Consider the following 26,913-nt stretch of genomic DNA (forward strand, 5'->3'; position numbering starts at 1 on the left):
TGAGAGAGTTTTACCTTTTTAAAGAATGTTTCAAACCATTGGAGGCTGGGAGGTCTCTGCTCACTAATCAATTCTGCATCACATTCTAACAGAGGGATCCTGCTGTGCTACTTTAGCATTTTTCATTCAAATGAAGTTCCTGCTCCCAGGCCTATGCTCAGAACACTAGCCCAAGTCACTCCAAATCTTCATTGCAGATGAAATTCTTGTTTTATGGCAGCTTGATGTTTTGTGCAATCAGGTTAAAAATAAAAAAGAGAGAAAGGTTTAATAAGAAACAAAAGAGAAAGGGTGAGACAAACAGAACCATGGTTAAATAAATGGTTGGGCAGGGGAGAGAAGAGACAACCATCGGGATGGTTGGGGACAAAGCAGAACCACAAGAACACTTAAAAATTAGAGTATTGTAATGATACAGGCTCTTTGCTGGTATACATAGGCACAGGAACTACGGGTGCGGGGGGTGCTGCAGCACCCCCGGGCTCCCGGCTACCACCCCACGCCCAAGGTCTTTGTTGCCGCCCCACACCCCGGGTCCTGGCTGCCACCCCATGCTCTGCTGCTGTCCGGCGCCCAGGGTCCATTCAGCTTAGACACGGACTCCAATTCTACAGCCTTGATTCAAAATTGTTGGTTACTTTTTGATAATTATGACCTCATCCACTGTGTGCCACGGTGTGTGCCTCTGTAAAGCAGGGGAAACAATACTTTCCTACTTTGGGGCCATAGTATGAAATGTAATATTTGTAGAATGCTTTTAGATCTTCAGGTGGAAAGTTACAGAGAAATATCAATTATTATTATTGTGCCTTTCAAACAGAGAATTCTGACTCAGGTGAGGAACCATCTGTTGGGGTAGCTGAACTCTTAACAACAACAACAATAAAAATACACAACAAAATCCTTAGGAAAAAAATACAGAAAATCTTGGTGAAGGAAGCGAAATTATATTTAAATGGAAAATTTCTCAAAATTTTATGTGCAGCATCAGCCACTCAGTCTTTTTTTTTCCGGCTGCTTTTCATCATCCTGGTTAATGACGTGGCAGTCGATGACAGGAACTCTGGATAAACACGACTATCATGTCAGACATTCCAGACCTTATTGGAAAGCTTCATTTGACTCAGTACTTGCAAGGTCACAGAGCTATCAGTGTTTGGATTAGAAACCTTGGTGAGCTTCCCAATTCTGTGTGATCCTGGAATGAGCTGTGTAGAATGTTCATTCTAGTCTGCTGTTTACATCGGAGTGTGGGGAATTCGGTCATGTCAGACCAGAATGAAACATGTGTACTATTACACTGGCTGTTTTCTATCACAAGTTCACATTGTAAATTAGCTTTGGCTACACATAACAGCATACATATTTGAATCAGATCATAGGATAGGGGAAGTAATACTAAGTCAGGAGGTCTGCAGAACCAAAACCTTTAGGCAGATATTGGATACATGAAACATGCTACCTTTGCAGAATGAAATATTGCATAAGACTCTCACTTCTTAAGCACAGGTACCAAACCTATGAAACAAATGCAATAACCGTTTGAAAAAACTCAAAGGCACTGTGGTGAATAATTGGTGGCTATCAGAGGTGTTAATTTATGTTCAACTTTATTTCTTCAAGCATAAAATAAGGCTAGAAGGGGTAAACTCGGCATCCTTTAGAGATAATTATGTATCTCTCTATCTAACTAGCCTTTCAGGCTGTTGCTTTAGTCTATAAAGTGAATGTACTGCTGGTGAAAGGTGCCAGAATAAAATAACTGGAAAATGAAGTCCTCTGTTCATTTGCCAGACAGGTACAGCACAGACAACAGCAGTGTGTGCTACCTCCATGCTCTGTCCCACCCAAGTGCCTTAACCCTCGATGGCAAGGGCAAAAAGATAGTTTCCATGGTCTTTCATAAGATAAGAAAGGCCAGCTGTGACATGGATGCATGTTCACTAGGAGATGGAGTCAGACCAATAGGCTGATTTCAGACTAGCCGTCTGGTTGTTGCAACTTTCAGTCATGATTAAATTGGGCCACATGCAAACTGAGAGCTGGAAGGTGACACCCTTCCTATATCCCATCACCACTTGCCTAAGTCATCCAGTATCTCTCCAGCTGGCTGCTTGATATGGTAGCCACAGTGTATCGTCTAGCACAGGGGCATTTATAAACAGCTTATTTACTGGCGGTAAGCCGAGGAATCAGCATTCATATCTAGATTGGGTTTAAGTCAGGGTCTGGATTTACTGTCAACAGAATTTTGGCCCCAATGATGGAAGTCTCTTAAAATCATCTGTTCTGACAAAATTTCTGTCATCTTGAACTAATTCTTGTGAGGGTTACAGCAGCACCAGGAGTGAATGGGGAATGATTTGTTTGTTTGTTTGTTTGTTCGTTCCAACTCGCGCATGTTCTCAGTGCATGTTTCTGAGAACATTCCACTATGTGGGATGTGATGGAAGCCTCGTGTTTGGGGTCCTTTGTTTCTGAGCTGATGATCTCCATGGGAAACTCAGAAGAAAGGCTGCAAGCTTCACCTGCGCACTGAACCACCCGTCAGTTTTGCATCCAGATTGTGAAGGGGCCCACTTTTCCAATGCTTGTAAAATAAGACACTGCCATAAACTCTTATTGTCCCGTGTGGCTGCTGGTGCTCTGTGTATGCGTCTGGCCTCAACTTTTGGCTTTGAGCGAATGCTTTGATGGCCAGGATCTGAGGGAACCCCTGCTTTGTATTCCAGGTCTGAAACTGGGGATGGAGCGGGATGCGTACGTCATGATTGCGGAGAAAGGAGAGAAGCTGTATCACATGATGATGACCAAGAAAGTGAACCTTATCAAAGACAGGAGGAGAAAATTAAGCACTGTTCCCAAGTGCTTTCTTGGCAAGTAAGTGGTGTTTGGTTTGAAAAGGCCCTTTCATGCCAATTAACCAAAGGGACTGGGTTTTCTGTGGATGGTATTGTGAGGGTAGATCAGCTGTGCTTTGCCAGGGCTTAATCGGAAAGGCCATAACCCCCATTACAGCTGCAGTTCATTAAAATTAATCATTAATTTCTATTCAGTGCTCTGTGCAGGCTGTACAATAGCAGCACATTCCACTGTGGAATATTTCACAACAATTATTTCAGATCGGCAGCAGGAGTAAGGAAAAGAGCCTAACCTCCTGATAGCCCACCTGTAGGGGATGCTTTATGAGCAACGTTTGAACCCAGTAGAGCTACACCAGCCTCAGTATCAAATCTAGAGTGTGCTCATTTAGTTATTGCTCACCAGAGACAACATAAATTGAACAGGAGACCTCATGTCTTGTAGAAGTAAGGGATAAAAAGGACCTTCTTATGGGAGAAAACTCTCTCAGTCAGGCTAGACATTAGGAAATAATTCTTAACCGTCACAGAGATTATGTCTTGGAAGAGACACTGTGGAGCTGCCAGAGCACCATTACAAGAGGCGGTCAAGGAGAGATTAGATAAGGCACTAGTGGGACTATTGTAGGGAAATGTCCTGCACAGCTCACAGGGAGTCAGAGTTGGTGACCTGAGAAGACTTTTCCGACTCGACTGCCTATAGTTGAAATTATCAGCTGGGAAAAAATAATTTTGAGAGACAGCTTATCCAGATACTTCCCCTCCCTCCTGTTCCCAATCACTGTAGCGAGGTGGTTTGCATGCAGCAGCCCTTGGGTGTATGTGAAGTGGAAGTGATGCACTGTCTTTATGCCTGACAGACAGCAGTTTTGATGGACAGATTGGTATTCCTGGTAGAGTGAAAGTGCTTGACTCCTTTTTATTTTGCTACATTCACATGGAAAGCTTGGCTCTGGACGTGAGGCAAGTTCTAGTATTTCCCAGTTTATGGGCAACCAGAAGTGCCAGACCAAAGGGTTGTGTTCTCACAATAGAATATCAGGGTTGGAAGGGACCTCAGGAGATCATCTAGTCCAACCCCCTGCTCAAAGCAGGACCAATCCCCAATTTGTGCCCCAGATCCCCCTAAATGGCCCCCTCAAGGATTGAACTCACAACCTTAGGTTTAGCAGGCTAATGCTCAAACCACTGAGCTATCCCTCCCTCCTTTGCTGAGTCCCTGTATTTTATCTAGTTTCAAGAGTCATGGAATTTCCTGGTCAAGCTCTTTCTTTTTAAACATACTCTTTTTGGTATTGTAAATGTTTCACACTTTCTTCTGCTCATTGCCCTCAGTCCTGCCTGGCAACAAGCCTGATATTCCAGTCTTGGAAACCTGATGCAGCTCTGCCAATGTCCCACAATCCTGATCCGTCCTAGGACCCATGACCTACCAAAGCACCTTAATCCTGAACTATTGTGTCACTGCTATTTCATCCAGAATGCTACTCTTCTCCATAAAAAGTAGCTTTGCCAGTACACTTCAGCCTTTACCTAAAGCAACTTTGCTATTCTAGTCCTGGTTCCCCAGTACAGCTCAGCCAATGCATTTCAATCTTAGCCTTTTTGCAGACTTGCCATTCCATTCCTGGGCTTGCCCTGAACAATTCATTTCAGTGGTGACCTGCACATTTGTGGGCCATTCCAGCCCAGGATCTCAAAGAAGAAGTTACTGTCGTGTTGAATTGTGTGCATAGGCGCCAACTTCCCTGCTTTCCCCTGGGTGCTCGACCCCCTCTCTGCCCCGGCCCTGCCCCCATTCCACCCCTTCCATGTGGCCCTGCCCTAAGTCCATTCCAACCCCTTCCCCAAAGTCCCCACTCCAACTCCGCCCCCTCCCTGCCCCTATTCCAACCCTTTCCCCAAATCCCCGGCCCGCCTCCTCCCCTGAGCATGCCACGTTCCCGCTCCTCCCCCTTCCTCCCTCCCTCCCTCCCAGCACGCCACCAAACAGCTGTTTGGCAGCGGCCGGGGGGAAGTGCTGGGAGGTAGGCGGAGGAGCAGAGACGCGGCATGCTCGGGGGGGGAAGAGAAGGTGGCGGAGGAGGAGATGGGGTGGGGAGGAGGGGGTCTTGGCTGCCAGTGGGTGCAGATCACCCACTAATTTTTCCCAGTGGGTGCTTGGTGGTTTTGAGGTACAAGCATGTGTCAGCTGAGAATAAGATTGAGGCTGCTAAACTCATTTCACTCTTGCCCTTAGACTATCTCGCAGGATCCTACTGCACTAGAGCAATAGCTCTAAATGAGTCAAGGGAGAAAGTGTGGCTGTGGAGGAAAAAGCTAACACTGATGTGCTGTGAACTAGCCATAACTGCCTCCCACACTCTGATGTTATGAGTTATAGAAATATCAAGTGTATTTATTTTTTGGACTCTCCCTGGAATTGGATTCCAAGGAATGATTTATTAGAGAGTAAATCCACCTTGCTAAGTTCTCTTCAGGTGCACTGGCAGACCATCCAGGTATGCAAATAATCATACTCTGTGAAAGGGATGCTTTAGTGCCAAGAATGCATTTGCCACAAGGGTTGCTTTTTGTACTTTTTTCCCTGAGTTTTGCAATGTAGAGGGGTTAGCAACCCTAGAAAGTTTCAAATGTGTCTGGGCAGATTGGAGCAACCTAAATGGGTTGGAAAGATTTTTCTGTGTATTTCTTGAGGAGCAGAAACCCAGTAACTTCAGGAGTTGGGAGAAGTGATGTGGCTGTCAGAATTTAGAATTAAGACTAATCTAAATTATGCTGGGTACAAACCAGGGATCCGACAAGTGCCAAGGGGGCTTATAACAAGCTTTACCCCATCTCCCAACCCCACCTGAGCCGAGCAGAGCTGAGTATTTGCCCGTGGTCCCTATTTAAGCTGAGGCAAAAGTGTCCAAGCACTTTCTTGCCCCCAGGACCTAAATTGGCCATCTATACCACTTTCTACCGATTGAAGTGACAAGTGAAATGGATGACCATATATTTAGGGCTTTAAAGTGCATTTTATTGAAATAGAAAGGCAGGATTATAGACAATTCCTCAGAGAGATTATGTTTAAATACCAAGGGCTAAATTCTGCCCTCACACAGGTGCATACAGCTAACACTGAAATCATGTATGTAGTAGAATGTGACTCAACGACATTCCCAAATAGCACCAAATTAACTAACACATTTGTGGTAGGCACTGGTTACCAACTTTCTAATTGCAGAAAACCAAACAACCCTGCCCTGCCCCTTCCCTGAGGCCCTGCCCGTATTCTGCCTGCTTTTTGAGGCCCCGCCCCTGCTCATTCCATCCCCCTCCCTCCATTGCTTGCTCTCCCCCATCCTCGCTCACTTGCTCATTTTCACCAAGCTGGAGCAAGAGGTTGGGGTGTGGGAGGGGTGAGGGCTCTGGCTGGGGTGCAGGCTCTGGGGTAGGGCAAGGAACGAGTGTTTTGGGATGCAGACGGGGACTCCAGGCTGGGGCTGAATGCTGGGAGGGAGTTTGGGTGCAGGAGGGGGTGCAGGGTATGGGCTCTGGGAGAGAGTTTGAGTGAGAGAAGGGGCTCAGGGCTGGGTTTGGGGTGCAGGAGACGGTGCAGGGTGAGGGCTTCGGGAGGGGGCAAGGGTTGGAGTGTGGGAAGGGGTGCAGAGTGCATGCTCCGGGAGGGGGCTCAGGGCTGGAGCAGGGGTTGTAGTGCAGGAGGGGGTTCGGGATGCAAGCTCTGGGCAGCGCTTACCTCAGGTGGCTCCCAGAAGCGGATGGTATGTCCCTGTGGTTCCTAGGCACATGGGTGGCCAGGGGGCTCTGCACGCTGCCCGTACCCGCATGCACCACCCCCACAGCTCCCATTGGATGCGGTTCCTGGACAATGGGAGATGCGGAGCTGGCGCTCAGGGTAGGGGCAGCATGCATAGCCTCTCTGGCTGCCCCTGGGCCTAGGAGCTGCAGGGACATGCCAACCACTTCTGGGAACTGCACAGAGCCATAGCAGGCAGGGAGCCTGCCTTAGCCCCTCTGCACTGCCAACCAGACTTTTAATGGCCCAGTCAGCAGTGCTGACCAGAGCCACCAGGGTCCCTTTTTGACCAGGCGTTCTGGTCGAAAACTGGATGCCTGGCAACCCTACCTTTAGGGGAAATTTTGCTGTGTGCTGGGCTTCTGGCTAAGCTCTAGAGTGGTGTACTCCATTCCAGACATACAGACCAGGGAGTGAAACCGTGTTTAGACACCAGGGGGCAGACCCTCAGTTGGTACAAATTGTTCATTGATTTGCGCTATGAAAATTTATACCCTCTGCGGATCTGCCCCCAGATCTGAGAGGGAGGCTACAGCCCTTCCAGCTCCTGCTTTTTTTGTGTAGAACTAGATCCCTGGAGTTTGCTGGGACTCCCCAATATAAAACAGTTCTCTTTAAGTATAAAACTAAGAACTGATGGAGAAAAATAACTGAATGCTGCTCCAAAGACCCTGAAGCCTTTAGCAAAGTGAGATGGTTTTCTTAAGTACTACTTTAAGATTTCTATGGCATTTGGTTCTCAAGCAAAATAAGTGTTTGCTCTGCAGACTTAATAAACTCTGAGAAGTATGTGACCCAGAAATATTGGCAGCTGCTGGACTGTTGCCAAAAAAACATCTGTTTGAAGCCAAAGAAGGACAATTGGGAATTTACAGGATGATGGAATTTTAACCTCATACATTTGTTAAGCAGGAGGGGGTGGGCGTGCAAATTGCCAGGTAGACAGCTGAGTGATCATTTGCACACACAGTTACTTGATTTTCATGACTTCCAGGCACAAAGGTAATAATATTGCAGGTAACTTCGCCTACAATTTAATTGCATGTTAATTTTTGAACTAAATGTGTTTTAACATCAGACCCTGAGTGTCTAATTCGGTCTTCCATGAGTCCCTGGGGCTTAGTTCCTCATTTCATTTGCTAATGACCCCTTCTGGCAGACAAGGAGTAACATTGACTGGCTCAAAGAAAAGACATATCCTACCTTCTTCACCATTAATCCATGGGGGAAAGCAAAGGATCGCCGGGGCGACAAGAGGAGTTCATAGTGTTTGTCATAATGGGGAAGAGGTTTGAGCATTAGCCTGCTAAACCCAGGGTTGTGAGCTCAATCCTTGAGGGGGTCATTTAGGGATTGGGGGCAAAAATTGGGGATTAGTCCTGCTTTGAGCAGCAGGTTGGACTAGATGACCTCCTGGGGTTCCTTTCAACCCTATGATTCTATGTGTCTCCATACAGGATTTATTTCACATACTACACAGCTACAGACTAGGGACCGAATGGCTAGGCAGCAGTTCTGCGGAAAAGGACCTAGGGGTGACAGTGGACGAGAAGCTGGATATGAGTCAGCAGTGTGCCCTTGTTGCCAAGAAGGCCAATGGCATTTTGGGATGTATAAGTAGGGGCATAGCGAGCAGATCGAGGGACGTGATCGTTCCCCTCTATTCGACATTGGTGAGGCCTCATCTGGAGTACTGTGTCCAATTTTGGGCCCCACACTTCAAGAAGGATGTGGATAAATTGGAGAGAGTCCAGCGAAGGGCAACAAAAATGATTAGGGGTCTGGAACACATGAGTTATGAGGAGAGGCTGAGGGAGCTGGGATTGTTTAGCCTGCAGAAGAGAAGAATGAGGGGGGATTTGATAGCTGCTTTCAACTACCTGAAAGGGGGTTCCAAAGAGGATGGTTCTAGACTGTTCTCAATGGTAGCAGATGACAGAACGAGGAGTAGTGGTCTCAAGTTGCAGTGGGGGAGGTTTAGATTGGATATTAGGAAAAACTTTTTCACTAAGAGGGTGGTGAAACACTGGAATGCGTTACCTAGGGAGGTGGTAGAATCTCCTTCCTTAGAGGTTTTTAAGGTCAGGCTTGACAAAGCCCTGGCTGGGATGATTTAACTGGGAATTGGTCCTGCTTCGAGCAAGGGGTTGGACTAGATGACCTTCTGGGGTCCCTTCCAACCCTGATATTCTATGATTCTATGATTCTACTCTTTCCCTAAAGTATTAGGTGCCAGTCTTCCAACCCTCAGCTTTTACTTGTGCACACACAAAATCATGCATTGGCAAGTTTGCAGCTGCAAACACCTCTGCACATTCTAATGTTTGTACATGCCCTTTAAATAATCTAACACCTGTTAGCACACAAGTGTATCGTTTGCACCTGCAAAGCTTATTGGGAGCTATGCCAGAGAGGTACAATGGAACATGCATGTGATTCTGCAGGCACATAATTAGGTAGCACAACTCCTATTCCCAGTAATGGGAGTGGAGCATTTGATTCCCACCCATCTCTCTGATAGTTTATTTCCTTATTCAGAATCACTGGGAGACCCTTCTAAGATGTTGGGCTTGGTACATCACTGTTTTATCTGGTCTTTTTACAAACTGTTGGTTTCTATGAGATGACGCTGGTGTAACGAAGCAGTTCTGCCGCTTTCTTTTTGCCATTACCATTCCATGGTAGTCCCTCAACAAGCTGAAGCTGTTTCTTATTGTTGTTGTTCTAAAAGCAAAACAGTTACGCTACCTGGGCGGGGATGACTCAGCCTGTGATAAACACAGAAAGACTAAAAATGCTGCATTAAAAGCCCATAATTGGAGGCATGGATGCTGGTTTTGATAAGCAACAGCCTTACACAAATTGGCAGGCACTCAACTGGTTTATTGAACTCAGAGTTCCCATATGTTGCTCTGCTTTCAAATATTCCTTTTGTTCTTTTCAATGAATTTTACATATTCTGGTGTAGTCCCTGATTAAACCGACAAACTTGCTAGGTCCCCCAACGGCACTGCCTGTGTCCCATTCATCAGGCTGGCAATGTTTATATTTTCTATACATACTGTCACTCTTGAATCACACACAACATAGCTAACTGTATTCAGACGTTTTCCTCTGCCCTGTTTGCAGCTCTGCCTTCATCATAGAAACAAGCTATGTGTCAAAGCACTGTGATTCACCTGCTCATTCAGAATTAGTATGCCACATACCACCAACTTTTAGTAGGGTAGGAGGGATTGATAATCATTTAATTATAAGACAGGCACCAGCTTTAATGCAATGACCTTAAATTAGCCTATCAACAGGACTTGAACTCAATCTGAGTCTACTCTAATTTACAATGATGTAACTCTATTAAAGATGATGGAGTTACCCCAGTGCAAAACCAGTGAGGGAGGTGAATCAGACCCAGTGAAGTAAGATGAATATATCTTTCAATTCAAGCCATGTACGTTGCTTTGATGGATACCAGGGTAAAAATATCATTTCCCTATCAGTGATTTATTGTTTTTTAAGGGCATTAGTACACCTTCCTTTCCTGCTCTCATTTGGGAGTCTGGAGCGCTCATTAAAAGAAGTCTCTGTTGTAGCCCTTTTTGAACCAATTGGATCTTCTTTCCCTCCAAGTCTGCTAGTTTTGGAGAATTAAGGGAAATGTTTCCCACAGGAAACATGCTTCATCTGCAGACCATTTCCCACAGAAATGTAGGAAATCCAGCTGTCTAGAAGAGGCGCCGTCATTCCCTTCTGTGTACTGTAGCCGAAATGTCATGTAGATGTTAATGCGGTGCTTCAAGAAGAGTCACCAGTGGTTGGTTAATGTCTGGCAGAGACATGTTTGCTTGCCCTTAGGGAGAGAGAGCTAATTGCTTTTGCTATTCTACTTCCCCTTGCAGTGAGTTTGTATCCTGGCTCATGGAGATTGGGGAGATAAGCAAGCCGGAGGAAGGGGTCAACTTGGGACAAGCTCTGTTGGAAAATGGCATCATTCATCATGGTGAGTGCTCTGTGTCATAGCAAGGTGCCAGATCTTAGTAAGATACTGGAGACATTGGTTTAAGGGCACTTGCAGTTGTTCACATTGTTACCTGCACACATTAACTGTAACCACATGACATTCAAACAGCTTCCTTCAACGTTTGCTTCAAATCCTCATCGTCCCACTGTGAGAGGGCATTTAACTCCAACTAGCATTAATGGGAGTTATTCCCATGAGGGGGCCACCTTTGTGGTAGTTGTGTCATAACAATGACTCAGCATCCATCCTAAGGCAAGCCCGCATCTCTCCAATGACAGGCTATGTGACGGTCTTGTGAAAATCAAGGCCGTTCCTGAATCTAGGACTGGGTAACCTAGTGGCATATGGAGGAAAAGCCCGCATCTCTCCAATGGCAGGCTATGTGACGGTCTTGTGAAAATCAAGGCTGTTTCTGAATCTAGCACTGGGTAACCTAGTGGCATATGGAGGAAAAGCCCGCATCTCTCCAATGACAGGCTATGTGACGGTCTTGTGAAAATCAAGGCCGTTTCTGAATCTAGGACTGGGTAACATAGTGGCATATGGAGGAAAAGCCCGCATCTCTCCAATGACAGGCTATGTGACGGTCTTGTGAAAATCAAGGCCGTTTCTGAATCTAGGACTGGGTAACATAGTGGCATATGGAGGAAAAGTGACTCTTGAGTTTGAGACAAATGCATTACAGAGTAAGTGGGTCCTTTCTCCATGCCTCTTAGCTGTTTTACTGAGCAAGGGAATAGAAGGACAGTATTCCAGGCGCAGTGCCCTCATCTATGACAGTCCAGGCACATGTCTTCTCTGAGGGCCAGATTTTCAGACTTTAGATGCACAAACACACCTAGTCGGCCATTTATGCCTGTAATTACTTGACTTGCGTGTACCATCTCAGTAGTTGCGCGCGCGTACACACAGGCCTAAAAATGGTGTGTTCATTTGCACTTAGTATTTTTAAAAATCCAGCCTTGAGCAACAATTTCAGTCTTGATGGCTGCTATGGAACGCGAGAGAGGAGAGCCGAGTTGTGCAAGTCAGGAAAGGGCCAGAGACTTGAGTAACAGGGAGGGCTGTGGCTGACTGAGTGTAGAGACATTTGACAATTTCCCTTCAAAAATGAGGGTCAGCCTTAGGAGCTGCAGAAGATAGGAGTGTTTTCTGGTAGACACACAGTATTCTCCTTACGCCGTGAGATTCCTAGCCATACAGTGAGGTAGTAATGGGGGCGGGAGACTATCTGTCCCCTCCAGCTCACTTTCCAAGAGCATATCTTTTTAAAAGTGTCATGTGACTTTGCTGATGAAGCCCAGGAAATGTCCCTTCTACATGAAATCCTAGGGCAGATTTTTAAGGCTCTGAGCCCTCTTTGTATGAGTGGTTGCGTGAGCGTTTGCACACCTGACTTGTTTGAAAATCTGACCCACTCCCCGTATTTCTAGTCAAGCATGATTTTTCTTCTGCTTTTTGTACCCTTCAAAACCCAGATTTCTCCTGTTCTTTCCCATTCTTTTTCCGTTTCAGAAAGCAGAATAACTCAGTCATGTACAATTTAAACAGCAGGTGCCCCGTTTCTAGCCATTAGGTGTATGTGGCTGGAAAATGCTCATGAAGGGAATAAGAATTTTTTTCCTTAAGGTCTTAAGTCACCAGCTGTCCACAAGTCTGTGCAATCTCTAATCCCGTTTAAAGAGGGGAGCTATTTAATTAGACTTGTATTGCTTTAGGACTAATCTGTTGGCATTACAGCTCCACAAGGGCTTTTTCCAGGTGATTATAACAGTGTTAAGAAATGATGTCTGTTGTCTTCTCTTAATCACAACACAGGGAAGCCTTTCCTTGCTGTGTGCTAATACCAGCAGCACCAGGTTTCCCCATGCACATGCATTTCCACCACCAACGTGCAGACACAGTCATTCGTTTGCACTCACACGATGGGCCAGGCTTTCAAAAATGCTCAACTCCCATTTAGGCAACAAAATAAGGGGCCAAATTTTCAAAAGTGCTCAGTACCCAGGAGCTCCCGTTGTGACACCGATGTCTTATTTACTTGCCTAAATAGAAATGGAGCCCTAATTGTGGGTTCTGAGACCTTGAAACTATGGCCCCATGTGCATATGCATACAGATATCGCATACTCTACACACACACACTCAATCACTTGCACAGCACAAGAAGCTCTTCTGAGACTGCATGATCCAGTATTGATATTTTATTACAGCTATCCAAGCTGCTATAGCTGACCACCCTGGCATTGGTCTGGATGTTCTTAGATGTGATTTAGCAACTATCCCAACAAAATCTCCCAGCACAGAGAAACAAAAATAGTTAAATATTACATTCCACCAGAGGCCCCTGACAAAGAGCAGATCCCTAGAGTTTAAAATATTGCCCGTATCTAGAGCTCCTATTGTCACTGTCTCCTGGTGACAATTGGTATACTTTAGAAGGCACCTTCAACCCTATTTTTAGCTGAGGAAACATCCCCTGTAATTAGGCTATGAGTTTTACTGACATGAAGAGAGTCACAATATCCATTTCCTTATCTTGAATTGAGTTAAAACCAAAACACCACAATGTAGCCCCACATTAGGCAATGTGTCTTATCTTTTGTTTTTCACTTGGTATAATGTGACTGTTGGGAGAAAACTGCTGATTCTCCCAGCCTGCCTGACCTTCTCTGGGAACAGGGCTCTGTGCAAGGCAGAACAGACCCTGGCAGATCAGACTTGCAGGAGTGCTGAGCTTTGTGCATTTTATCACTTTGCTTCCTCATCTCCTTTAATCCTGGCTCCTTTATCTGAGGCTGCTGATGTGTAAGTGACAGCACGGTACGCATAGCAGCGAGCTCAAGGAGTTTCATCAGAACTTTGTCCTAACCTGTGCCAGGCACAAAGGATCAAAGGGATCTCCCCGCAGGACCAGTTCTCAGTCAGATTCAGAAGTATCAGACCCAGAGCATTCAAACTCTCAATGAAGGAAGAGTCAGCAGCCATTACAGAGGGCATCAAAAATTCCCCATGTATGAAAGGACTTGAGAAACTTCTGAACAGGATTATATGATGAGTTTGCCTTCAGTACCAGGCAGCTGGACTTGATGAGCCTACAGGTCTCTTCCAGTCCTATGTCCTGTCCTATGTTAAAATGGTGATTAGATTCTGCAACATGGAACCAGCTTCACCCTTTGAAATTTTATACAATCTTTCCTCCCTGCCAAAGAGAGGAAGCAGCATTAGACACCCACAGGACAGGAGGTAGATTATAGGTAGTTCTGCCCCATCCCCAAATATCCACAAAAGAACAATCTTTGCCTTTTAAGGGTGGGGCCCGTCCACTATGCAGCTCAGACAAAAACCCGGGACTAAATTGGCTCAGGCTAACTCAGTTTAAACAGCTTTGGCCAGCCAATGAATCCCCATTCTTGTAGGTTGGCCAAATTGCATCTAAATTGAGCTAGTCTCAAACAGTTTTAAACCACATTTTAAGTCAATTCATCAAGCACGGTTCCCAGCCCAGAATATAGGGCTTCAGAAAAAGGCATGGGGCTACCAGCTAGTTTTGGTCAGATATATGCAGGGGTGAAAGTAACATTCCACACTTACCCGTACGGGGGCCAGTTCCGGCCCCTGGAAGGGGCGGGGCCTCTGGCAGAAGGGGTGGGACTGGGAGGTCAGCGTCCCCCAGCCAGCCCATCCACACTGCCTGGCCCGTGCCACCCAGGGCTCCAGCAGCAATTTAAAGGGCCCGGGGCTCTGGTTGCAGCAGCCGGAGCCCCGGGCCCTTTTAAATCATGGCCCTGGGGCAGCTGCTCCTTTTGCCTCCCACATCGGCGGCCCGGGGGGGTGGGGGCACAAAAGGGGTGGCGATGTTAAAGCGCTGCCGCAGTAGCGCTTTAATGTCAGCTGACTACGGGCCAGTACCGGTGGCTACTTTTTACCGGTATGCTGTCCCGGCCTGTACCAGCTTACTTTCAGCCCTGGTCATATGACTCATTAGAGATGACAAGGATGATTGGAACTGCTCACTCCCCTCCTTCATCTCTACCTGATGCTTTGGTTGCTCTGTTCCCTTGCCCTTCTCCTTCCTCTGTATTTGCTTTCAGTTTTGGACTCATCTTTCCATTTGGGGTGTGTCCCTATCCCCAATGAATCATATTCCGCTTCCTATGCTCGCCTCGAGTCACCATGATAATACAGCCAGGACCAATCAGATCTCAGCTGCACCATTGCAGAATGGCCATTGTAGCAAAGTAAGTGGTGTCTGGAGAGCACCATTTAATTATATCAGTGAGCCCATTAACACCTTATTAAAAACAAGTGCTCTGGTGGAAGAATCCATCCAACATCTGTAGTTCATCTCACCAGCATGCTCTCTCCTTTAGGAATTGCAGCAGATCCCTATGTCAGAGCCTTGGGCAGCTGCAAAAATCATTTCATTCATGTTAGCATGACTGTTGTAGGGTTACAGAATCTGCAAGGGCGTGATTCAAAGCTGATTGGAAAGACTCCCATTGACTTCAGTGGAGCTGGTTCCAAAGCTGTAAACAACTGAAACAGGTTTGATGGAAGAGAACAGCATTTTGCAGGGTATTTCACTTGACTGAAATTGCAACATTTTGAAGAACCATCCCTTTGCGGCCAGACATTCAGAAATGTATCTGTGCAAGGTATGCACAACAGCAGGACTGGTAATTGTGTGTGGGCAAACCTGAGAATGTGAGCGTTTGTCATCAGAGGGACTGTAGAAAATGGTAGATTCTTTGCGTGCAGAAATACTGTGCTGTCATAATGCCTGGCATGGGAGGAGCCATTGACTGATTATGAATTGCTGTGCTGGTGGTTTCAGTTTCAGATAAGCACCACTTTAAGAATGAGCAGGTGATGTACAGATTTCGGTATGATGATGGAACGTATAAACCAAGGAGCGAACTGGAAGATATCATGTCCAAGGTACTCAATCTCCCTTCCAGGTTGGAGTCTGGTAATAACTCTGAATAATAGTTATAAAAGTGTCTTTTTTACATGTGTTTGGCTGTGACCAGCACTATAGCATACTCTCCAAAGCTAGCAGAACCACTGATTGATATCAGTCTGCCACCATGGTAGCGTAGGAGACATTCTCCCTCTCATTCCCCATCTTGCCAACTTGTTTATTGTGTATTTATTTATTTATTATAAATAAATTATTTAATTACATTATTTATTACTTATTTATTATTGTTATTTATTATTCTATTGATTAGGAGAGAAAGGGAGGCCTCGTGATAAATTATTATTATTATTTATGTACATTATGGTTGCACCCAAAGCCCCCAGTCAGGATAAGGGTGTTGAATTCTGTAAAATCACAATAGACTAATTTGTACTAGCCGAGGCCTCCTTCCAGTTTAAGAAGAGAGGTGATATAGCAATGGTGTGTAGTTGTTTAGGTTTTTTTCCAGATACTTACATATATCTAAGGTGAGTTCCAGTGATCCCCATGTGCTCCTCAATCCATTATTAATTGGCTGATTTCTCATGGCTATCACTTCAGAGGTGGTTCTTGAGGAAAGATCAGGAGGAGGAGAAGAGGGGTAATTCCATGGGTAAGAAGCAGCATAGAAGAAGCTGAGGTGTTTGTGTGAGAAGCTGACAAGCTGATGTACAAGGCTGCTGTTGTTGGCAGAGCAAAGGAGGTGGGGTGACACAGTAAGAGACAAGAGTGGAAAAGCTGGGAGAGAGGTGAGGAAGTACTTGAAGGTGAAGGCAAGAAGCTCACACTTGGTAAAATGATACTGGGGGTCCAGTGAAGGGGGACTCAAACAGGGGTTTGATTCAGTCAGAGTGATCTTAGCAGCTGCAGTTTGCATGGGCTGGAATGGGGGTGGATGCTGGAAAGGAGGATATTAGAGGTAGAGAGCAGAAGTGAAACCTCAGTGCCAGGGATGGGAGAGAGATGGTTGGAAGTGGAAGGGGAAAGAGAAGAGAAGGTAAAGAGTTTCTAGAAATATTTGATCAGTCTGATTCCTGATGAGAAGATGTCCAAGGCCATGCTACTGTAGTTCCAGAGCTGCTATAGAGTATGGTTTTTTAAAAAAACACTGGATCTGGTGCATAATTATAAAGCCACATTTGTTTTGTTCCTTAGGGTGTGAGGCTCTATTGCCGACTGCATAGTCTTTACACTCCAGTGATAAAGTAAGTTCCGCTTGTCTGTCTGTCTTAAGGGGATAACATGCTGCCATTTGAAACCTTCTCTCTTTCTCCCTATAACCTGTAATGAAACAGTTGGCTCAGTTTATCCGGGCTCCTTTGCTACCATCCTATCTCCACAGCTGGGAATAGCAGAGGTGCTTCTGCTGAAGGACTGTGGAACTGAATTCTGGAGGGCTGGTTTCAGGGCCATTCTGGAGTCTGCTCTCTCTACCCATTCATCACAACCCTTAGCTTCAGAGCATTTATTTACCCCAGGTATATTCCTGAGTTTGGGGTTAGAGTGGTCATATTAATAAGTGATGCCTGAACCAGGAGAGATCACGGAGGTGCATCTGTTGCTGTTGCTTGTTACAGGCAGTATTGTTTGTTTTGTTAAGTTAAAGGGCTCATAAAAAACCACGAAGGGATAAATCCTGACTTTGGCAAAAAACTCTTACTGACTTTGGCAGGAGGATAGCTTGGCTAGGGGCTTTGGAATTTGACCCTGTGTAAATAAATATCAGCTCAAGGCACAGAACTAATCGAGGTGCACTAGTTAACCTGATTCCAAGACACGGGATTTTTAAACCTTAATGCCTTAACGTCCAGATTCGCAATTACTGAAGCCTGTGTCATGAGCCTATTTGAGGTTTGGAATGAAGTGTTTGGATGTCCTGTTCAGCTGCCCATGGTTGAGAATGTGACATTTTCACTCACAGGAACTTTCTGTTTTAAGGTTCATACAATTTTGATGACAAAGACTAACCCCTGGAAAAAACAAATATGGGGCCCGGTTGGAGTCCCAATTTGATCAGAGTTGACCTCCTGTCCCTGAGTTGCTCAGAAGATGCTCCAAGGCAAAAGATACTTTTGGCATGACAATGGTCTATCTGCAGTATGGACACACTTAATCAATCATAATTCTGCCTAACTGAAAAGACAATTACCCTGGAGGGTGATCCAGCTTTGAGTAGGCAAAGTGGCAATGTGTGTGTGCCTAATCCATTAAGAAAGTAATTCATATGTAAAGCAGAAAAAGCTAATAGTAACTTGAGCTGAGAAAAAAATGTCCCTTACCTCAGGGTCCCTACAACATCAGACAGACTGTGCTGGATGCAGCAGTCTCATGAGATAAGGATCAGCAAGGACGAAATAACCACTGTGGGTCTATTTTATGGCATTTTAACAATGCACTATTTTTGCTACCAGGAGATTCTCTAGCCATTCTTTTATTTCAAAATTAATCTAAGTTTATGATAGGGATGGATTTAAAAGGAGTATAACCTGGTACTGTGAAAAATTAGAGCCACTGAAAACTTTGGGCTCTCCATGAATAGACTTGGACCGTCAACACTCTCAGATTCTTCTTTGAAGCCCACTGTCCTTCAAACAAACTCTTCCTACCATCTGCCCAGGGTGGACTGATGTCTTCCACTCCTGAATCTCTGATCTTCCTGCTCAATGACAAGTCTCAGCCTGTCCCAGCAGGCAGCAGCCTGGCACTATTCAGCTGTTCGTTGCCCCAATACCCAACTGTTCTGCCTTTCAATCACTGTTCTGTCTGGCAACATCTGAGCCTACCGTTCCTGCTGTCATAAGCTCCTGGTTGAGGAAGCCCACTTTTCAGAGCATGCTTAGCATTCTAATAAGCTGGGAAACCTGCTGAAATTGGAATATTTGGGTGTAAATGCCAAGAAGTATTGGGGGGGAAAACAGGAAGTCCCTGATTTTATGACTCGGTAGATATTCCCTCCATCACAATCCTAATCCATTCCCTTTACTGAAAACACAGTGGCCTCAACACAGCATCTGCCTTTGCAGTTTGTTCCCATCCACCAAGGGTTTTACGAAGCCCTGGGGCAAAATATGATGGTGGCCCACTGGCAGCAGAGCATGTCTTATTTTGGAGGGCATTGCTTTAACAGCAAAGTATGTGAGGAGGGCGTCTAAACAGAAAATTGTTAGATTTGTGGAAGACGGGGAATAGGTGATTGACTGGCTAATGATGGTAAGGGGCATAGCAGGAGCATTTGTTTATTCCCCTGGCACGAACGTGTGAGTGGTAGAAAACACTTCCCTGTGTTATGGGGGCGGCAGGCATCATGCTACTTTAATTTGTCGGAGGCAGGGCGACTGGCTGCGATTCAGACATCACACAGATATGTTTCCATGTCGTGGCATCACCTGCAGCTGATGGGTCAGTGAGTTTAGGTCCAGATCTCCTTCCTGAGAAGTATTTAACTGGCAGCAGTGAGCAACTGGGCCTTGGACCAAGAGCCCAAAGCCAGTGAAATGTCAGCCCTTTCATCCCAGTGTCAAAGCTGTCCCTGTACACTGCCGGCGAACATTAAAATGCGAGGAGCCCCCTCTGACAATCTGGAAAACCCTATTCATTAGAGCTCAATATTTTCATGCTCTGCTTTATTATTCTGACATTTCCAAAGCACATTTGCTCATGATAAGTGTGTGAGAGGGGGAAGGTGCCCTCAGAACTCACACAGCTTTGTGCTGGACTTAGTGCATTACTGGAAGCCAGGCCAAAAAATGTGTGTAAGCACTATGGGGAAAGCTTTTGCTCTGAGGACACACATTTCTGGAAATGTTATGTTGTGTTTTCAAGTTCTGGAAATGCTACTTCCCCTTCTAATTTCTTACTCTCTGGGTTATGCAAACATGCAGGTTGAAGTTATTTAAAACAGCGAGACACAGCACAATCGCATCTGTAAGTGACCAGTAAAGGAAAAATGTGGGTAGGGTGAATTTTAATTTTAGATTTTTCTTCTTTGTCTTTAAAAAAAACTTTTGTATAGTTTGGTGCTAATGAAAAGGGCTGAGTTGATAGCACCAGAGAGTAAAATCTTCTCTTGAGCTACAGAATAGGTACATCCTGGCAGTGGTTGTGAAAGTTTCTCCCACAAAGCTGTGCCAGTGGACCTCAAACCTGAATTGGAAGGACCACCTCTGGGTTGAGAGGGGAATTCATCCTACATGGTCCATTCAGCAATTGGCCTCTCTGCTGAGCCTGCCAACGAGAGCGAGCCAATTAATGCAAATTAATTGCAGTAATGGCTTTTGCAATGTGGGATTAGGAATTGGATCAAGTTCACCAAACTCATTTCACCCAGGCCAGTAAATAGCCATAAAATGGAAACAGCTTTCATTCACTACTGCCCTGGGATGTATTCGATCCAGTGACCTAAAGGTAAAAGGCTTTATATTCCAATGACCTGAGCCACCTAATCCCCTTTGCTTTAGAGACTCGAGACAAATTTATTTTCATAAAGACCCAAAACATAATTATTTCCATGATCTTGAACTGGAATGGACAAAGCCTCTAAGGACCATTGAGTTATAAATGTATCTTTTCTTTGTCTCAAGAATGGTGCTGGTCCATATTAGAAGACTTAAGTACTAGCAACTAAAAAGAACACACTGTATTTGACCTCTTCTCCCTGGGTATGGTGGGAAACAAAATCTAAATGCCAAGTTTTTAGAAAAATGTGGATCTGAATCTGGACATTTTGTTGATCTGGAATATGTTTCTCATCCAGGCTGTGAGATCTTCCCTAGTTTAAATCTCGGTCCTTTCTTCTAGAAGAGCAGAGTACCTTCTACTTTTTTTTTTCTTCTTTTATTTAGTTACAATGCTACACAAAACAGGGATGGTCTAGTTGACCTCATAGGTCTTTCCCATCTATAATTCCTCTTCCTGCATAAAATACAGATTGCAATAATTTACTTATTTATCCAGCCTAATTGAAATGTGTACGTTTTTATACTGATGTTTCTTATTTTCTTTGACCTAAGAGACCGAGACTACCACTTGAAGACCTACAAATCAGTCATCCCTGCCAGTAAACTAGTGGATTGGCTGATTGCACAGGTAGGAAAATGTAGATAAATAGTACTTATGTATATTGCTGTCATGATATCATTGACAGCTTCTGAGTAATGGCACTACAAAAGTGCCATGCAAATGCCTGTCCTCACTTTCTGATGACATTGTAAATAAGAACAGGGCAGCATTATCTCCTGTAAGTGTAAACAAACTTGTTTGTCTTAGTGATTGGCTGACCAAGAAGTAGGACTTAGTGGACTTGTAAGCGCTGAAGTTTTACATTGTATTGTTTTTGAGTGCAGTTATGTAAAAAAAAATCTGCATTTGTAAATTGCACTTTCACAACAAAGATTGCACTACAGTACTTGTATGAGGTGAATTGAAATATACTATATCTTTTGTTTCTCGTTTTTACAGTACAAATATTTATAATCAAAAATAATATACACTTTGCTTTCAATTACAACACAGAATACAATATATATGAACATGTAGAAAAACATCCAAAATATTTAATAAATTTCAATTGGTATTCTGTTGTTTAACAGTGTGATTAAAACTGCAATTAATCACAATTAATTTTTTTCAGTTAATCGCCTGAGTTAACTGCAATTAATGGACAGCCCTAGAACCTGACTCTCCCTTACATAAAGACCCCTTTATTTTAAGTTCTCATTGATGAAAAGCACTATATAAGAGCTAGGTATCATGATATTGCCAAAGTGACGTAAAAGGGCCTTTGTGTAAATGAGCATTAGGCCTGGAATGTTCTTCTTCGGAAAGGTTCTCTTCAGTTGCATTTGACATCTTTTTATGTTAAGGAAACAAATGTGATTGAAGAGACACTGTGGGACCCCATTTATCAAATGAAACAGCTGAAAGAGGGGCTACCTATTCCCGCCTAGCAAAGGCAGAAGGAAAACAGGCAGTTTAGAGCTCAGGTTGTTGAATCTGTTCCATGTGGCTTAACAGGGTCCATGGAGAACGGGGGGGAAAGAAGCTGCTGTGGCCAAAAGGGAGCAATTTAATCAATCTAATGCAGCCATGATTGTAGTTCATCACAGTCCTGCAGGCAAGAGGTTGACTCAGAGGTCAAAATAAAAGATCAGTCTTAGGTCTGGTGAAAGTGAACTCATTTTTTTCCTCCTTTTCCTCATTCTGTTTGGTTAATCCAGCCTGCAGGTTTGCTGTTCACTGAATTTTCCTTTATGCTTCATGCATTAGGCTTGAATCATCTGTGTATAGAGACTAAATTGGTGTGTGTGTGTGTTATATAAGAAAAAATGTCTGATGTATTCAGTTAGTTAATAGGAACATTGTCAACATTTAACTTCTGCATCTTGGCTTGGGCCCAATTTCCATTCATGTCATTGGGAGATATTCCTTTGACTCTAGTGGGAGTTGGATTGAGTCCCAAATTTGCTAAATTAAAAATATGATTTTTTTTCTAACTGGTGGCACTACAAATTCTTCCATGGATATCAAAATCCATCAGGATTCTTCCTGCTACTTATGTCATTCCTTGCTTTATGAATCGGTCCTGTGGAACTTAATAGTAAATTATCACTTTTCTATAGTTTGTTTTTTCTTTTTTTTTTTTTTAACTTTCCCATAAAATTTAACAGAAAATTGCTTCCATGCTATGGAAACCTATAGTGTTGTCTTCACTTTCAAAGCCCTCCATGGCCTATCCCCACTCTACCTTTCATCTCTTACTCACTACTGAGATGTAGACTCTCACCTCTGATCATAGGTGCTGGAACTAGGGATGCGGGGAGGGGGTGCTGCAGCACCCCCTAACTTGAAGTGGTTTCAATTATATCCAGGGTTTACAGTTTGGTTCAATTGCTCTCAGCGCCCCCACTATAAAAATTGTTCCAGCACCCCACCTCCGATTGGCTCATGATGCCACCATCCATCACCCCCTTGTTAAATTTCCAAACAGGGGCCTTTGTGCTCTCTCCCATGATGCCCCTCCTGCTTGGGAGGAGCTCCCTGTGAACATCCCCAGAACTAACTCCTCCTCCTCCTTCAAAACCCTCCTGAAAACTCTCCTTTAGAGTGATGTCTACAAAAAAAGACTTAGCCATGGTTTGGCCACTAGTGTATTGAGAACACTGCCTAACATGCTGGCCAATAGTGTCTCATTGTCTCCTTGTACTCTTGTCTGTCTGCATCTGTTGTCTCTTGATTTAGTCTTAGATTGCAAGCTCTTTGGAATGTCTTTTTGCTCTGTGTTTGTACAGTGCCTAGCATAGTGCGGTTCTGGTCCATGACTGGGGCTCCTAGGTGCTACTGCAATACAAATAATAATAAAGGGATATTGGGCCTTATTCACCGCTATGTTAGCTCATTGTTTCCCCGGGGTGTAGCTCCATTGAGGGCAATCCATTGATTACACTGGCATAAAACCAGAGTAACATGGTGGGGTGTTGAGTTTCATGTGCAGTTTCTGCAAGAGACACATCTAAAATTATATGTAGAATGTTAAATGATGTCTCTCTTTAAGGTTTTTTTTTTTATTACTGCTCTTCTTGCAGTTGGAGGGATTACTATTTGGAAATATGCACAGAGGATCTGCAATGCTCTATTTTGAATTACCTCCTAAATTTAAAAAGTGCTGGTTTTCAAGGGATGTGATCTGAGGCCACGCTAATGTCAACAGGAGTAGCCAAGTTTGCTTTAGAATCCCCGCACTTGGAGATTTTAATGTGCAGTTGCTGGAAGAGAACCAGATCCCAAAGGCTAATTTAAGAACGGTGTCAGAAGGCATTTCCCCTTCAATTTATTCACAATTACAGAATTAAATTAGACTTTAAATCCAAGCCCCTATGCAGAATGAACTATCCATTTAGCCTAAAAAATAAGTCATAGTGGTAGCTGGGAGTTGTCACATGGCAGGATGTTGAAACTGAGAAGAGCATTGTAAAGCCTTGAAATTAGTTTACAGTTAAAAAATGAGTTTAATGTTTATTAATACCTACTGCTTGTCTATCCTTGGGGGATTATGAAATAGACTCAGGCAGCCCCTGGAGCAGTCGCACTGTATCCTGGCAGGGATACAGCCATTGCTTTTTGTTTTGCAGACACCATGGGTTTTGTCTTGCTGTCAGATAGTGGCAGTCATACCATCTCACAGTGAGCAGCATATGCAGAAGTTCAGGAAGTAAAAGGGAGGGAGCCTAAATGAAAATGAGTCAGGCAGGGTAATAAGAATCTACCTCTAAGCATGTCAGTCATTCTTAGCCAACTGCAGGGTGTGGGCTTGGGGAGGTTGGGACCTGTGCTCAAACGGTGAGCTTAATCTGAGTGCTAAATCCCAGGCTGCATGGGTAAAGTCTGCAGGGTGGAGCCTCATCATTCTTCATACATTTTTCATTTTTTGTTTCCTTGTATTTTTTCTTGAGAACAACCTCAAATGGCTGCAATTGTGGCCTTTATTTTAGAAATAAAGGCACCTCAATAGGGTCTGATCCTGAGAGATGCTGAGCACCCAGAATTCAGTGGGATGTCACTCAGAGCTGTGAACCATACTCAGCACCTTGCAAGGTCTGGCAGTGAGCAAGAGAGGGTGCAGCAGGCACATCTGCAAAAATCTTCCTTTCTGCATGCCAAATAAGCTATTGCAATGCAGAATTTGGGCATTTATTGCAAATAACCAATTTTCTGCATGCAAATTACTTTTTAATGATTTGTAACAGGCACATTTGCAGACTCACCTCTTGCACCCTACTTTGAAATGTTGGCTTGAGGGCTTCAAATGATATTTAACTGAGCGAATCGTTTTTTTGCAGATTTGGCTGTATGAGAACACAGAGTACCATAGAAGTTTAGTTAAATGCAACCTTTGGGAGTTCACTTGAACTGATTATGCAGAGAGCGTTTTCCCTTTCTTGGTTTAGATATAGATAAAAATCTCTCTCTCCTTCTAAGAATGAGTGGTATTGTCTGTGGCTAATGGGTACTGAACTCAATCTTTATCACGATTGCCAGTAATAAAGAAAAATGTCTCCACACTGAGGTAATATTATGCGTCTGTGCTGGTAAAATAGCTGCTTTCCAGAGGCCTGGTCTTTTGTCCTCCCAATTCCTGTGGGAGGGAAGGGGTACTATATATAGGAATGAATGGGATTTGGGCAAAGGGAGGCCTATTTTAATTGCTTGCTATTGTTCTCTGCCAGTCTGCTAATTTCAGAGCTGCAAGCACAGGGAGGGGAAATTGTTTAGATTAGGAAGTAGTCTGAGGTGTAACATTTATCCTCCTGTTTCTAGGGAGACTGTCAGACTCGGGAGGAAGCAGTCGCACTGGGTGTTGGACTCTGCAATAATGGCTTCATGCATCATGGTAATGTATCAATAACCCATCTCATAGCCAGTTAACAGAGCTCTACTTCAGTCTCATTAACTGGGGAGATCTGCAAATCCCTCTCCTATAGGCTGTGCCGCACATGCTGATATACAAACAGCTGCAGAGGTCCCAGCAGGATCCAGCTGAAATGCAGCCATGGGGAATACTGCAGGCACTGAGCCTATACTGGGGTAATAGCTCCCCAATAGGGTCCCCATGTTGATGATGTTCTTGGTAAGCACTGCAGCACCTAGCCAGTTTAGAGGGGAGATGTTTTTCTCGCCATGTGTTTCAGTGCCATGACTGGGCCATCGGAAATGCTGCACATGCTAAGTACTGTCCTGAAATGTACCTCAGTGGGTCTCAGGAATAACATGGATTGCACTGGTCTAACCTGTGCTGAATCTCCAAACACTAGGCTGAACTATTCTAAAGGAATTGCCAAATTGCTCAGTCCAGTTTCTGCCTCTTGGATCTGCCTTGGCAGCCCTCAGAGCTGAGCGGCTGGAGCTGCCAGATTCTCAAGCTCAGCCCTGTGTTTTGAGGTCTGCCCTGCTCTTTAATTTCTCATGGCTATTTTAGATTGTTTTTGCACCCCTCCGACAGTGAAGATTTGCTCTAAAATAAAAGCGCTGGCTGTTTAATGACCCCATATTCTGCCATCTCCCATGTCCTCATAGTAATCAAGATGCGGCATGTGGGAAACCCAGTGGAAATATCCAAAAACCCAGTGCAATATAGGAGTAGCAATTAGTGAGGGGATGTGAAGGAGTATCATTATAATTTGTGCCCCAAAATGAAAAGGTACCATTTCTCCAATGGGCATTTTAGATGGGCAAAGCCAATGGAAAAATCACATCGGCGGTAAAAGCATGGATTCTGAGAATTTGTGGCCATTTGGGGCTTTAGAGTTTGAATTAAATTCTCTGCCCCCATTGCCCATCCCTGAACAGACATTGTAGCAAGCACAGCCTGTTCCCAGAGTCTAACTGTTAATCTCAGTTTATTGAACTGGGGGAACTCACCATATGGAAATCACTAGCATGTTCGTTCTCTTTCAATTCAGCTGGCAGCTATGGCCCCAGTCAGGAAACCTGGAGGAAGAGGGATGGGAGGGTGAGATTGTGATCCCTTTATTCACATTGTGTAGTCCCTTACTTCTCAAAGAGCCCCAATGATCCTTTCAGAGCAAGGTCCTACTCAACATGAGCAAGTGTCTCAGAATATGGCCCATCATGAAAAGGAGACAAGTGATGAGCAATCCCCAGGGAAGCAGAGGGTCCAAACTTTCATCCCTTCCCTCCAGCCTGGTGATTGGGTGATGGAGACCTGAGCTCAGAGCTGGAAAATGTGCCTTGTAGAGCCCCCATCTCTGGCAGACCCTCAAGTAGTGCCCCAGCCATTGCCTAGATTTTGGGATACATTGCCTTGTGACAACTGCAGGCTTTTGACTATATAGATATATTTTATACATATATAAATGAAATGGCTGCAAAAATTTTAATGAAATGTTCCTGGAAAAGGTGAGTCAGGGACTGGAGAGGAAGAGTGTGGCGAGCACCCAGTATTGCTGCTCTGGGCCAGATCAGAGGCTATCTGTAGATTTCTCTGCAGTGTTTACCCATAGGCTTTAATCAGAACCACCCTTGACCTGGCCCCAGAAGATGAAAGAGACATTGGGAAACAGACACCACGGCCAAACTGGTTCTGCAAGTCCCTGCCAGACAAGTGATTAACTTCTCAAGAGAGTCTCTTTCCTTCAGCAGCTTTTTAAATTTTCTTCTGAGGCCATTTTTTGTTGTGTGGAGCTGACTGGCCTTTGGAAGCCTCACAATGGGCCTGTGTTTACAGATGGAAATTTCTCCAGCTAGTGGCTGAAAAA

General features: G+C 44.5%; 1 protein-coding gene across 3 annotated transcripts in view; it reads left to right on the top strand.

Annotated features, from left to right (window-relative positions):
• PREX1 (phosphatidylinositol-3,4,5-trisphosphate dependent Rac exchange factor 1) overlaps positions 1–26,913 on the top strand; it is a 226,362-nt gene that overhangs the window by 141,440 nt on the left and 58,009 nt on the right. For all 3 annotated transcript variants that reach the window (XM_084645550.1, XM_084645551.1, XM_084645549.1), the window contains exons 10-15: positions 2,733–2,880; positions 10,560–10,660; positions 15,518–15,621; positions 16,799–16,848; positions 20,653–20,728; positions 24,956–25,028. In XM_084645550.1, the coding sequence (XP_084501676.1) occupies positions 2,733–2,880; positions 10,560–10,660; positions 15,518–15,621; positions 16,799–16,848; positions 20,653–20,728; positions 24,956–25,028 (552 nt within the window). The remainder of the gene's footprint in view (positions 1–2,732; positions 2,881–10,559; positions 10,661–15,517; positions 15,622–16,798; positions 16,849–20,652; positions 20,729–24,955; positions 25,029–26,913) is intronic.

The sequence above is a fragment of the Lepidochelys olivacea genome (genome assembly GCF_965140295.1).
Source record: "Lepidochelys olivacea isolate rLepOli2 genome assembly, chromosome: 13".
In the NCBI taxonomy this organism is placed as follows: domain Eukaryota; kingdom Metazoa; phylum Chordata; order Testudines; family Cheloniidae; genus Lepidochelys; species Lepidochelys olivacea.